The sequence below is a fragment of the Geotrypetes seraphini genome, chromosome 8 (genome assembly GCF_902459505.1).
Source record: "Geotrypetes seraphini chromosome 8, aGeoSer1.1, whole genome shotgun sequence".
NCBI classification, from domain to species: domain Eukaryota; kingdom Metazoa; phylum Chordata; class Amphibia; order Gymnophiona; family Dermophiidae; genus Geotrypetes; species Geotrypetes seraphini.
In genome coordinates, this window is record NC_047091.1 from 514,654 (window position 1) to 530,156 (window position 15,503).

Sequence of the window (15,503 nt, forward strand, 5' to 3'; positions counted from 1 at the left end):
ATGGACAAATGCAAAGTGATGCACATTGGAAAGAATAATCCAAAACATATCAGATGCTAGGTTCCACCTTAGGAGTGAGCACCCAAGAAAAAGATTCTCAAAACTTAGCATTGCCTTTAACTCGGTCGCTAAACCGGTTCCAGCCAGTTTAGCATGCATGTATTTTAGCGGCTGATTCTCAAAACATCTTACCGTAGTCTTTTCTGAGCTGCCTAGCATTCTCCAATTCTGCCATGCAAATGAGCTCATCAATATTTAAATGAGCACTCTGGTCAATTCTTCATCATTGCCGAGTGATTCTCTAAGCATGGTGTCGGCTTTTGGCAAGCAAAAATCAGCGACTGGTCCAGGGGTGCCGGTCTCTGGCATGTGTTTTGACTGGGAGGGTGGGCCACAAAAACACGTTTCTTGAACGCATGTATTATAAATGTGTCTTATGTGTTTCTGACTGTGCTTCATGATAAAATTTGACATTAAAAACAATTTTCAAGATTTACATGAATTATAGTAGTTTGGGGGGGGGGAGAAAAAGCATGTCTTATGTGAGCTTGTTGAAAGCCAACGTTGCATTTCCCCTCCATTCCCTTCATCCAATAGCTCTGGCACACCTATGACTGCCCCTGCTTTTTCCGGCACATGCACACATTTACACCTCTTTCGTGGTATATTCTGTGCATGTGCCGATCACTATCACCAGCGACTCATCTCATGTAAATTTAGCGAACCTTCGATACTCTCTGCCAACCTCATTTGCATGTGCAGTTTTTTAAGAATGACTTGCTTTTTGAAATCACTACAATAACAGCTGCAACAGCGGCCCATTGGTTTTTACCGCAAAGTTTTGAGAATCCAGCCCTAGATGTAATTGTAGACAATACGCTGAAACCTTCTGCTCAATGTGCAGCTAGGGCAAAAAAAGAAAACAAGGAATGCTAGGAATTATTAGGAAAGGGATGGTAAAAAAGACCAAGATTATAATGGTCTTTGTATTGTTCCATAGTGCAATCTCATATTGAGTATTGTATTCAATTCTGGTCGCCATATCTCAAAACAGATATAGCAGAATTAGAAAAAGTTCAAAGTAGAGCAACAAAAATGATAAAGGAAATGGAACTCCTCTAGTATGAGGAAAGACTAAAGAGGTTAGGGCTCTTCAGCATGGAAAAGAGGTGGCTGGGGGAAACAAGATGGTAGTGGCATGATAGCAATCAGTGCTAGAGCTCCGTCTTACCTTGCATTTCCTTATTATTTTCTTCAGGATCCAACCACGAACGCGTGCCTGGAGGATGCCACATAGTAAGCACAAGGGTGTTATCCAGGTTGACTTTTCCACACCTGGCCAAACGCAGATAGACCGGTTCCTGACAAGCATACCGGCTGTAATTGGAGAGGGAATCCCTGCTGCTGCTCCGCTGGGAGGAGACACCGGAGCCTTGGGGTTCGAAACATCACTTCCCCTCCAGCAGCTCAATCGCTGCCTAATCTGGCAATGGAAGGCATGGGAGGTGTGATTGCTGAAGAGCCGATGAGCCCAATGCAACCTCGCAGAGGAGGGCCCCATGGGATCCAGGAAGCCGAGTTGATGACCCATCAAGGAGAGGAGGGAACCGACTCCTCAGCGGCGACTTCCTAACATATGGAGAGTGCTCCAAAAACTTGAAGCTGCTTCTACTAAATCAGCAGGAGATATTTCAAAAGTTGTGAGTAAATTAGATGACTTGTTCTCAGTTCAAAATATTAAAGCAGAAACTAATTTGAAATGTGATAAAATTGAAAAAGAAATTTCCTCATTGTAGAGTATATCCTCTAATGTGGCAAAAGATAGACTTTTTCTTCAAAGGAAAATTGAGTAGTTGGAGAAATTTAACAGGCTTCTTAATCTACGACTATTGAATTTTCCAAAATCTGCTCTTTCTACACCAAGTGATATGTTTAAAAGATATCTGATGGAGAATTTGAAATTTTCTTCTGAACATTTGCCACCAATAAATAAAATTTATTATCTACCCAGAAATTTAGAAAAATCATCTGGCCATCAACCTGACAATTTGCAACCAATCAACCTGAACAATATAACTGGTATATTAGAGAGCTCCCAGGAAGAAATTGAATATCGTGGAACATTGATAATCTCACTTGTTTTTGAACAAGATTTGAATGCTATAATGAAAGCTTTTTTCCGATCTTCACAGAATTTATTTTTGGGACAAAGAATTTGGATTTATCCCGATGTAACAAAATCTATCCAGGATCGTAGAAAGATGTTCCTAGTTATGCGGGATGAAGTGTTAAAAATGGGAGCTACCTTTTTACTAAGTCCCCTGTAAATGACTCCTGAGATACGCTGGGACTAAATATGCATTTTTTGCTCCAGATCAGCATCAACACTTTTTGGACACAAAAAATGTTTAATTTAATTAAAGGATAAGGGCTGTAAGAGAATTTTGACCGGAAATACGTTAAACCTTTTCTTTAGTGTTATATTTAACAGTTAAAATAGAGATCTCCTGGCCTCATTAATCTATCCGTTTCCCATGGGGCGTTATGGTGGTCTAAGGAAGAGTTTAAAAAGATAGGTGATTAAATGAAAATGGGGTTTTATTTTTTTTTTCTAAAAAGTGATTTTAGTTTTTCCTTTGATTATTGTTTATATTGATGCTCCGATTTGCTGTAACAAGTAGATTCTTGTAAATTTGGTTTAAAATGCATAAATAATAAAAAGAAAAAGAAAAGAGATGGCTGAAGGGAGATTGGAATAAAGTCTATAAAATCCTGAGTGGTGCAGAACATAAGGTGTCAACATGCGTTACGCATACCCCAGGGGGTACGAGAACCATTGTCAGGGGGTACATGGTGCCAGCGCTGAATATTCTCAACTTCCTTCTGCTGTTGCATATATGCAGTGCCAGTGGTGTAGGTTTCCCAACTGCCTTCTGCCGTTGCGTATCAGCAGCTGTGTGGGAAAGTTAAAAGTACACAGTGAGCTGCCGCTAGAGAGAGGAGAGATATTGCTGGAGATGGGGAAGGGCAAGAGAAGGGAGAAAAGATGCTGCTGGACCTGGCAGAAGGGGAGGGCAAGGAAAGGTGCTGCATGCTGGAGGGGAGAGTGAGATGGTGCATGGGGAGAGTGCATATTAGTTGTGCGTGGGGTTGAAGTATGGATGAACCTGTAAGCCCATCTTTTGAAGGAGAGCAGCCACTACCACCATCACCTTGGTGAAAGTGTGAGGTGCATTCACCAGGCCAAAGGGAAGGGCCGAGACCAGGTATTAGTTTTCCAGAACATGAAACCTCAGGAACTTTCCAAGATTACCATCACGGTAGTGTTTTTGCACAAAAAAAAACTAAAAAATGCTTCCCCCCCTTTGACAAAATAGAATTTTAGGGTTTTAGAGGTGGGGGGAACATCAGGAAACAGAGAGAAACCTTTAAATTTAACATTTACAGAATCCCCCCACACACACACACTCACACTCCAAATTTTTCTCATAGGCTGTAACAGCTTTACTTCACTGTGACCTGTGCTGGCAATGTGCTGGAGCTTGTCTCAGGCTGGATCTGGCAGAAGAAATCACTGCCTCAAACAGAAGGTCCTTCCAGTGCTGAATCTTCGGGCTGCCATTATGACTGGTATCTGACTAAGTCTCCAACCCCCACAAACAAGCAAAAAAAAAGGAGGAAGGCGAAACGCATCTGGCACCCTGTAAGACCCTGCTAAGCCCCCTACGGATGCCTAACAGCCTGCGCTCCATCCCCTGCAATGCAGTAGGTGAGCAATGCTACCAGAGAATGGCCCTGAGCTCCATAAGGCTTCTGTAGGTTGGTTTAACAGGTACCACTAGGGATAGAAGCTGTGATAGAAGAAGAGGAGTTGGATATAGTGGTGATCACAGAGACATGGTTCACGGAGAACCATAACTGGGATGTAGTTATACCGGGCTATAATCTATTCAGGAAAGACAGGCTAGGAAGAAAAGTAGGAGGAGGAACGGTATATGTTAAAGAACATATTAAAGCCACACAATTGCAGAATCTGCAGGGCAAGGAAGAGGCACTGTGGATCAATTTGGAAAGAGGAAATGGTGAATATATTTACATTACAGACAGAAGTGGACAGAGATTTAATAGTAGACATTCAGAATGTATCTAAAAAAGGGAAAGTTTTACTAATAGGTGATTTTAACATGCCGGATGTTGATTGGGGAAGCCTTTTTGTGGGGCGTTCTAGAAGTAGTGAGATCTTGGATTCTCTACAAGATTCTCTCCATCAGTTGGTAATGGAACCCATGGGTGACTTAGTGCTTATAAACGGGGAAAGTGTTTCTGATGTTACAGTGGGTGATCTGGCATCCAGTGATTACTGCATGGTACGGTTTAATATTAAGATGGGTATAGAGAGGGCTCATTCAAAACCAAAGGTTCTAGACTTTTTAAAAAACTTTGTTCAGATGGGGGATTACGTCAAGGAATTGTCTTTAATGGAATGTCTGGAAGGAGTGGAAATGTGGTGGGCAAAACTGAAAGAAGCGATTGTAAGCGTGACAAACCTTTTTGTGAGGCAAGTAAGTAAAAGTAAGAGGAAAAGAAAGCTGCTTTGGTTCTCAAAAGTAGTAGCTGAGAAGATAAGGAATAAGAGGTTAGCTTTCATAAACTACAAAAGATCGCAGAAAGAGGAAGACAGACAAAAATATTTGGAAAAGTTAAGAGAGGCTGGTCGTGTAGTCAGGAAAGCAAAGATGCAAATGGAAGAAAAAATAGCTGACAAGATATTTTTTAGATATTAATGATAGGAAGAAGTGAAAAAGTGGTATTGTGAGACTCAAAGGTGAAGGGGAGGAATATATAGAAGCTGATAAAAAAAGGCCGAATTGCTTAACAAATATTTCTGTTCTGTGTTCACAACTGAAGTGCTGGCAGCGGGACTGCAGAAGACAAACGTAAACAGGGATGGAGGAGTAATAGACCCTGATCGATTTTTAGAAGGTTGTGTTCGTGAGGAGCTAGCTAAAATAAAAGTAGATAAATCAATGGGGCTGGATGGTGTACATCCTAAGGTGCTGAAGGAACTTAGGGAAGTTCAGGTAGCTATGCTGACTGACCTTTTCAATGAGTCTCTAGAGTCAGGAGTGGTACTTGAGGACTGGAGAAGGGCAGATGTGGTCCCTCTCCACAAAAGTGGAAGTAAGAAAGAAGTAGGGAATTACAGACTTCTGTGGTAAGCAAATTAATTGAAACACTTTTAAAAGAGAATGGTCAAGTTTCTGGAAACCTGTGGATTACAGGGCCGGAGGTAACATGGATTCACTAGAGGTAGGTCTTGTCAGACAAATCTGATCGATTTCTTTGACTGGGTGACCAGAAAATTGGATAGAGGATGTGCGCTAGATGTGAAGTATTTAGATTTTAGCAAAGCCTTTGACAGTGTTCCACATAGACGTCTAATAAATAAACTGAGTGCCCTGGGGATGGGTCCCAAAGTGATGGGATGGGTCAAGAACTGGTTAAGTGGAAGGCGACAGAGGGTAGTGATCAATGGAAATCGCTCTGAGGAAAGGGATGTTACCAGTGGTGTGCCTCAAAGTTCTGTTCTTGGGCCTGTTCTTTTTAACATTTTTATAAACGATATTGCTGAAGAGTTGTCAGGTAAGATTTGCCTCTTTGTGGATGATACCAAAATCTGCAATAGAGTATACTCGTCGGATGGTGTGAATAACATGAAGAAAGACCTGATGAAGCTTAAAAAATGGTCTGAAATTTGGCAGCTAAAATTTAATGCTAAGAAATGCAAGGTCATACATTTGGGCTGCAAAAACCAGAGGGAATGGTACAGATTAGGGGGTGAAGAACTTATGTGCATTACAGAAGAGTGGGACTTGGGTGCAATTGTATGTGATGATCTTAAGGTGGCCAATCAGGTTGAAAAGGTGACGGTGAAAGCTAGAAGGATGCTAGGTTGCATAGGGAGAGGTATGGACAGTAGGAAAAAGGAGGTATTGATGCCCCTGTATAAGACTTTGGTGAGACCTCATTTAGAATATTGTGTACAATTCTGGAGGCCGCACCTTCAAAAAATATAAAAAGGATGGAGTCGGTCCAGAGGAAGGCTACTAAAATGGTATGTAGTCTTCATCATAAGGCGTATGGGGACAGACTTAAAGATCTCAATCTGTATACTTTGGAAGAAAGGCTGGAGAGGGGAGATATGATAGAGACATTTAAATACCTACGTAATGTAAATGCTCATGAATCGAGTCTTTCATTTGAAAGGAAACTCTGCAACGAGGACATAGGATGAAGTTAAGAGGTGAAAGGCTCCAGAGTAGGTTCCGGAGTAATCTAAGGAAATACTTTTTACAGAAAGGGTTGACAAGACTGTGTCTGAATTCACAAGGTGATGGGATAGGCACGTGGGATCTCTCGGAAAGAGAAAGAGATGATGGTTGCTGCGGATGGGCAGACTAGATGGGCCATTTTGCCTTTATCTGCCATCATGTTTCTATGTTCCATATTCTGGTTAGTCATTTTGCAGGTGTTGGTGGGTTTAACCTGCTCCAAAGTCTGTTGTTGGGAATCATGAACATCCTACTGCTGGGATCCAATTTTCCCACAAATAACACAACTCAAATCATACATCCAAACTGCACAGAACTACATAATGCTAATAGCCTTTTATAACCTTGTATGTAGTAACATTGGTTTAGCTGCAGAAAGCCCAGTAATACATTTTCAAATACTTCTTGCAGCCATCCAAAGGCAGCACCTAACATAGCCAATTTCTATCTTATACCTCCAAAAATGGCATCTCTTTGTGGAACTACTTCTATAATGTAGATGGATTCCCATAAACCTGCCCATAGACCCACAAAATTCAGAGACATAAGAACATAAGAAAAGCAAGGCTGAGTCAGATCAGGGTCCATAAGAACATAAGGGAAACAATAGTGAGTCAGAACAAAGTTCATCAAGCCCACCATCTTAATCTTTAACAGAAGCCAGTTTATGTTGTAAGTATCCAGATCTCAAAATGTAGATTTATTTCTAACAGTTCATATACCTGTACCAATTCTACCTGGCTAATCATAATTTCTATGGACTTTTCCTCTAGGAACTTAGCACACTATGTTGGTCACCTTAATCACGTTTCTTCTCCCTCCCTTTTACCTTGGCCACTTTAATGATGTCGGGAATGTGCAGGTAGGCTTGGACAGGAGGGAGCCCCTTGCCAATAAGATACGCCTCATCTGCTTTCTGCCGGTGCATCTGTCCAGTGTCCTGCTCCGAATAGACGGCCACTGTCCTGATCCCCAACTCTGTGCATGCTCTAAAAACCCTGATTGCAATTTCACCTACAAAAAAAATTAAATATAGAATTATCATACATACATACTATGATAGAAAATAAGGTCTATGAACTCATTAATCTTTCCAATCTAGATGACAAAACAAGGTTCCTAATGCCTGTTGATGTTCAATATCATTTTCTCATCTCGCATGCTATTCCAATAACTTTACAGCTTGGACATCTCGCTTGCCTTTTTGTTTGGCTGACATATATTGAGGCAAGAACTCTTCACTTTCTATGTTTGGTTTTGTATACACTCTATGAAGAGTTATATGAACATGCTTTCATGACAGGACTTTTGAAGCCACTGTTTGAGCAGAGGGAGGCAAATGATGAAAGGCCTACTGGACAATGTAGGGGCAAGCAATCTCTGCACAGAATAATTTTTTTCTTGGATTTAGCTCACACCTTTCTCAGTAGTTGAAGATAAGTCATTTTCAGATATAGTAGGCTTACAGCAGTGGTCTCCAATGTGGCTCTCAAACACCTCCAAAGGCTAGTAACAGGGCGCTTCAGGACTTGGGGCCCGGGAGCTCAGGCAGCCTGCTTCTGCCTTGGCTCAGTGCATCACGTGATCCTCCTCTTCTCACAACTTAAAGACAATTAAGGAAGAGCACAGCTTTTCTTCCCTCTTGTACTACCCTTTCTACTCTTTTCTATAAATAATTATAGTTACACCCTCCTTTCCTTACATTAATAGTATGTTATTAATTTTGAGTGGTATTTTTTTTACTAGAAACTTTATATTTAATGTCATATACACCGCTTTGACAATATTAAGGCGGTATATCAAATTTTTAAGAAACTTGAGATCAATCTATTGATTTAGGTCCTATGTATGACTAGTGTGTTCTGAAGTTGAGAGCACCATTCCAAAGACCATTTTGCAGAAATGCAAATTCACTTACCTCTGTTTGCCACCATCACTTTCTTAATAGGCTTGTATTCCAACCGTTGCATGCTTTTGAAGGCAACATTGAGGTGGGAGACATGCTTGGCCCTCAAGAAGCTCAAGCCTTTGTGCAAACGGATCCACAGCATCTGGAAGAGACAATGCCAGGATGTGATAAATTGTACATAAGCAGTCCATCTGGCTTGCTTCCAGTGATATACCCCCTGTAACAGGCACCTAAAAATATGGATACACTTTCAGAAGGTGCTTTCAGACAATCTTCTGGTATATTCCAGGGATGTAACTCATATTAGACAGAACACATACCAGAACATGATAATCCTGATATTCAAAATAAGCAGAGATCCTAAATTTACACTCCTAAATTAGGATCTAAATTTGTGTCTTTTTTTCAGAGGGCATTCTAAAGTTAAAAGGGGATAGATTCCATACAAATGTAAGGAAGTTCTTCTTCACCCAGAAACGCTCTTCCAGAGGCTGTTATAGGGGAAAGCACCCTCCAGGGATGCAGTATTCAGCACTAAACCACATAAAATGAACTGCATAAAGATAGGACCGTGTTTTATGCAGTACTATTTATGTGGTTATCTTATGATGTTAAGTACTATCGGCACTAACCACATAAGTCTTGACTCTACTATGTTACTATGTATGTTACCCACAGACCACCAATAAAACAGCCAATTTTGGCCTAAACACTAACCGGGTATATTTGATGACACTACCTGGTTAAGTCTCCTGACCATTTAAATCACTTTAAATACTGACCCTCATAAATTTACCCTGCCATTCATTTGCCTAGATTCATGAGCTTAATGCATGAGCCTAACGCTGAAAATCAGCGCTAAGCTCCCACATTTCCTAAATCTGTCTCTGATACCACCACCCACTTTTTATGCTTCTAAATTTAGGTAATTACTGACATTTTGAGTATAAAGTTGTAGATTTTCAAAAAGACCAATTTATGAGCATAAACTTTCAAAGTTCAGAGCATAAAGTCTTTAAATATTGGACCCATTATTTCTCTGCATCCTAGATACCACTTCAAATATGTGAATGTTGCTCCCTGTAATTGCCTTGAACTCCTGGCTAGTCATATTTAATACTACTAGCCACGATATAGAATGGAAACAGATTACAGTCAAACCTTGGTTTAAGAGCATAATTCGTTCCAGAAGCATGCTTATAATCCAAAGCACTCTTATATCAAAGCGAATTTCCCCATAGGAAATAATGGAAACTCAAGACGATTCGTTCCACAACCCATAAACTTTAATACAAAATACATTTACTGTATTATATAAAGTAAAACAAATAATCTGCACTTTACTTTTTGAATAGAATCGTGGCTGGTGTGAGGGAGATGAGAGAGAGGAGAGGATGAGAGTTATTGTGTAGGACGACTTTCACTATAACAGAATCATTGCTATCTGTTGGCTCACTGGAACCTCTTTCTTTCTGTTATACTTTAACAAGGAACCTATCCAATGACAGTTGCTTCTGCCTCCTTTTGAGGATTTCGCAGAAATGTGACATTGCATTGTCATTAAACAGATTCATCACTCGCACTGCTACAGCCTTATTCGGGTGGTGCTTTTCTACAAAATTTTGCACTCTTTCCCACATTTTAAACATCTCCCTAATCTCATTTGAGGTGAGAGATTCCTCCATCTTTTTATCCTCCTCCTCCTCAGATGAGATTTCATCCATAACCTCTTGTTGTTGCGCTCGATGCATATCCATTAGTTCATGGTGGTCAGCTCCTGGCCATGTTCTTCCACCAGCTTTTAGATGTCATTCTCATTCATCTCCAGTCTCATGGTCATCCCCAAGGACACAATTTCATTGACAACTGGTGGCTCCTGTTCTTGAGCAAACTCCTCCAAGTCATAGTCAAAAATGCAATCAGACCAGAGTTTTCTCCAAGCAGAATTGAGGGTTTTCTTAGTGACCCCCATCCCAAGCTTTATCGATGATCTTGAGGCAGTTAATGTGGAAATGATTTTTCAAAACTCTCGGAGGGTAAGGTTTGTTCCATCAGTTACCTCAAAGCATCACTGAAATAGTGCTTTGATGAAAAGCTTTTTAAAGTTCGAAATGACCTGCTGGTCCATGGGCTGGAGTAGTGGAGTCGTGTTGGGAGGAAGGAACTTGACCTTAATGAACTCAAATTCCTCCAATAAGTTGTCCTCAAGGCCTGGAGGATGAGCAGAAGCATTATCCATAATCAGCAAGACTTTCAGTGGCAGATTCTTTTCTAAAAGGTATTTCTTCACTGCAGGACCGAAGACCTTGTTGATCCACTCAACGAACAAGGTACGAGTGACCCAAGCCCTGCTGTTGGACCTCCACATAACGTTTAATTACTGGCTTTTCTGCACCTTGCATTTCTTGAAGGCTCATGGATTCTCGGAATGATACACAAGCAGGGGCTTGACTTTGAAATCCCCACTTGCATTAGCACAGGAGGGTGAGACGGTCTTTCATGGGCTTGTGACTGGGCATTGCATTCTCTTCTGCTGTAATGTAGGTCCTCTTAGGCACCTTTTTCCAAAAAAGCCCCATCTCATTGCAGTTAAAAACTTGCTGCGGCAGGTAACACTCAGAAGCTATGAGCTCCTGGAACTCAGCAGTGAACGTTTCAGCTGCCTGAGCATCCAAACTTGCAGTCTCTCTGTGCCTCACACTATGGATGCTACTTCCCCTCTTAAAGTTATCAAACCATCCGTGCTAGCCTTGAAGCCTTCTTCATTTTCTGTCGACATACCTGGCAGTTTACTTATGAGGTTGGTGTACAAGGCCTTGCCTTCTCACAGATAATGTTCTCGATCACAGTATCACCTGCGAATTGCTTCTCGTTTATCCATATATCTTCCAGAACTTGTGGCCATTGCTTTGATACTCTCATGACTCCTTTCGCTGCATCTAGCCTCCTTATTTTTTCCTTTCTTTTTTTAATATTGTGCAAATCGTCAATGTAGATTTGTTATAACATCTTGCAATGTCAGCCACTCACATACCGCGTTCATGCTTCTGGATGATTTCCTTCTTAACTTCCACCATAATCATCTCCTTCTTACCGCTTTCCTTTCCATGCCTCTTCTTCGTAGGGGCCATTGTTGCAATACAGTTACAATACTGTACAGATGCTCAGTTTTGATTTGGCGCACATATATTATGCTCATTTGTATTATACGCAAATTGTGCTGTGCTGTGGACAGGGGTAAATTGTGTATTGTAAATTGTGCGTGCCTGTATCACTGGCAAATTTTGTGTTTTGCACTGTGCTTATGTTGTGCGAGCCTGTGTCGAGTTGTAATACTTGTGCTGCGTTCAGCTGCATTCAGCGATGATGTGCGTACTTGTGCGTGTCGACATGCTCGTCTTGGAAGACAAAGCTTGTTTATAGAGTTAGAATTTAACAAATGTTTTGCTCGTCTTGTAAAACACGCGCAAACCATGTTACTTGCTATCCAAGGTTTGACTGTATTTTAATTCAAATATGTTTGCTGGAGGTAGAGAAATATTTAGACAACTTAGGTTTCAGACAAAGAGTTTTAAGAGCCAGAGATGATTTTTCTTTTTTCTGCTTTTTTTTTTGGCTTTATAGAATATAGAATACTGGAAAGAATGTCAACAACGAGGAAAGCAAGGTCCTCATAGGCAACCAACAGTCAAAACAAAACAGTGAGGCCCAAAGAACAATTCCAAGGAGTCAAAAAGTCATCAACAGAACTATTTATTCTAAATTGTAGGTAAAATATCCAATAAGGCTGATTTATTTAGTACAGAAAGATTTTCAGGACCTACAATTACACGAAGGATTGAAGAAATAGGGGACAATTTGCATCAGTATTTGCAAAAACCAACAAAAAAAACAAACTTTGCTATTTTTCATTGACACTCGATGAAAGCAATGATGTTCGTAATTCTGCACAACTTCTAATTTTCATTCATGGGACGATCATTTTGAAGTTACAGAGGAGCTTGAAGCACTGCAAAGCATCAAAGTAACAACAACAGGAGAGGATATCTATGAAAACGTTCGCCAAACTGTGACTAATTTGGAGCTGGACTGGGCTAAACTAGCCAGTGTGACAACTGATGGTGCTCTTAGCATGGTGGGGTCTATGAAAGGAGTGGATGCATGCATTAACCAAGAGATGGACAAACACAACCAATTCGTGTCCAATAGCCATACACTGCCTCATTCACCAACAAGCGCTGTGTTGTAAATCACTGAAGTAGAACTCTGAAAGTTGTGGTGTCCTGTGTTAACTTCATTAGGTCTCATGCACTAAACCACAGACTGTTTCAGGAATTTCTGTCTGAGCTGAATGTGAAGATATTCTATGCCTATGAAGATATTCTGTGCCACACAGAAGTCCATTGGCTGAGTCGAGGGAGAGTTTTGAAACGTTTTTATGACTTACTTCCACAGGTTTCTGCTTTCAAAAAGCAAAGAAGTACCAGAGCTTAAAGATATAGAATGGAAATGGCACCTTGCCTTTCTGACAGATGTAACAGAGCTACTCAACAGTTTCAATGTGCAACTTCAAGGAAAGGCGAGGCTCATCTGTGATATGCATTCATGTGTGAAAGCATTTGAAGTAAAATTGGACTTCCTCCTCAAACAAGTGAAGGAGGCGAACTTCTGCCATCTCCCCATTACTCAAAACCTGTTGGTTTCTCCGCCAACAGTTGATTTCCCAAACAAAAAAATGTGTGGATTCACTGGAAATGTTGCAAAGGGAGTTTCAAATGAGATTTAAAGAGCTTTATCTCCATAAACAGGACATACAGCTTTTCTGGAACCCATTTTCTATTGGCATTGAAATTGTTAAATCGCTTTACCAAATGGAACTGGCTGAACTACAGAATTGTGACTCTCTGAAAGACGTATTTAAGTCAAGCAGCCTTACTAATTTCTATGCATCTCTCCCCTCTGAGACATATCTTAATCTCAGGAACCATACACTCAAAATGGCAACTGTCTTTTGGCAGCACCTAAGTCTGTGAACAGACTTTTTTCTCGAATGAAACATCTAAAATCTCCAACCAGATCCAGACTAACTGATGCACACTTGAATCACTTGTTACGACTGGCAGTGACAAACATGGATCCGGACATTGACTATCTCATCAGCCAAAAGCAGGCCCACACTTCCCATTGAAATACTGGTAAGTTTATGTTGGTTAAAATTGTTCTTCATTTTAAATATTGTATTGTTCTTTCTTTTTTTTTTGCACTTCAAAGAAGGTATGTGCAGTGTGCATGGGAATGCGTTCATTTTTTTTTTTTTTCAAACTATAGTCTGGCCCCAACAGTATGAGGGACAGCAAACTGGCCCCCTGTTTAAAAAGTTTGAGGACCCCTGTTCTAGAAATTCCTGGCTGCTCCAGTTATGATGTAGAAAATGTCAGCAAAAATCACTGTGCAAACAAATATGTCAAAGCCACAATGAATGATTTTTTCAGAGTACCTGAATTTGTAATCTGCACAGAATTGTAGGATTTGTGAAACATAAATTATTAAATAAATAATAATTTAATGTGGTGTCTTATATACTGCTAAATCTCCCAAAGGATTTGAAGTGATTTACAAAACAATGAAATTGACTTAAGTAATGGTCAAAAATCTAATCAGGTACTTTGAATTTCCCTCTCTGTCCCAATGGGCTAACAATCTGACTATAGTACCTGTGAAAGAAATAATTACTTACATTTACCTATATAATTGAGAAAATATTTTCACTAACCTTTTTCCTCGCAGTAAATAATGTTAGTGGTTGGAATTGACATTTAAACTGGCAGCTCCTGAAGAAGCTCCTTCAAGCAAATCCATTTCAATTAAGTTGCCACTGTATATAATTGGTTAATGAAATGGGATATATTTTGTGAACACTAAAAAAGGTATAAAGTTAAAAACTGAGCCAAAATATAGGAGGTTTTTATAACTGGTGATGGTTAAGCTCAGAATATACAGTATATAAGCTAATACAGGTATATATATACACACACACACATATATAGACTGGTTATACACCTCTAAGCAACTGAAGTCTTTTAATTCCCCTCTACAAATGTACAGTGAGGATATAATTGGAAACAGTGAAGACATTGTTGGATTTATTTTAACTAATGTGAATGCAGGACAGTAAATTTCAGCCTCTTTAAAGAGATTTGTTGAGAAGTAATTAGAATGGCAAAAGGTTCCTGGCAGAGGATCAAGATTTCCCAGCACAAGAAGCAACAGATTTATTGCAGGATTCAACTATGTTTGAGTCAGCCAAAACTCCTGTAATGGCTATCACAGATTTCTCTCATCAGTGTTTAAATTAAAATATATAGCTAAACTGGAATTGACTAGATTGATTACTGCAAATATATAGCTAAACTGGAATCAAATGGATTGATTACTGCAAAAAAATAATTGATTCCCAGAGGGCTCTGGATGACATCAGACCTCAAATTTTCCAACAAGATACAGATTTTATAAATAAGTGGAATAAGATCCAGAACCGTTGATCAGTGACATCAAATCAAGTGAATATCGATAAAAGAAAAAAGGAGCTGACAGTACAACAGGGAGTTGTGGAAGAAGAAATTAAACTGTTGAAATCCATATTAGAATCAGAGCAGTTTGAGGAACAGTTTAAAGACATATAAAGAATATTTCAAGAAACAAACAAAAGAAGCTCAATATTTGACAAAATACTTCATGAAAGACTTCTGAGGAAATTAGAAAGTCATGGAATAGGAGGAAATGTCCTACTATGGATTAAAAACCTGGTTAAAAGATAGAAAACAGAGAGAAGGGTTAAATGGTCAGTATTCTCAATGAAGAAGGGTAAATAGTGGGTTCCTCAGGGGTCTGTGCTGTGCCCTTTATCATAACTAGCGATGGGAATGACTAGTAATATAATTAAATTTGCCGATAACACAAATTTGTTGAAAGTTGTTAAATTGCAAGAGGACTGTGAAGACCTACAAGAGGATTTTGCGAGCTTGGGAGACAGGACATCAAAATGGCAGATGTTTAATATAAGCAAGTGCAAAGTGATGCATTTGGGAAAGAGGAACCCACACTATAGCTATGTAATGCAAGATTTCACATTAAGAGTCAACGCACAGGAAAAGGACCTAGGTGTCATCGTTGAGGGCTCAATGAAACCCTCTGCTCAGTGTGTGGTAGCAGCTAAGAGAGTAAATATTAGGAATTATCAGGAAAGGAATGGAAAACAAAGA

The 15,503-nt window shown here is 39.9% G+C and overlaps 1 protein-coding gene across 5 annotated transcripts in view; it reads right to left on the minus strand.

Moving 5' to 3' along the window:
- Positions 1-15,503, minus strand: part of PC (pyruvate carboxylase) — a 318,688-nt gene that overhangs the window by 246,680 nt on the left and 56,505 nt on the right. For all 5 annotated transcript variants that reach the window (XM_033954334.1, XM_033954337.1, XM_033954335.1 and 2 more), the window contains exons 2-3: positions 8,251-8,383; positions 7,162-7,346 (exon numbers count right to left, since the gene is read on the minus strand). In XM_033954334.1, the coding sequence (XP_033810225.1) occupies positions 7,162-7,346; positions 8,251-8,383 (318 nt within the window). The remainder of the gene's footprint in view (positions 1-7,161; positions 7,347-8,250; positions 8,384-15,503) is intronic.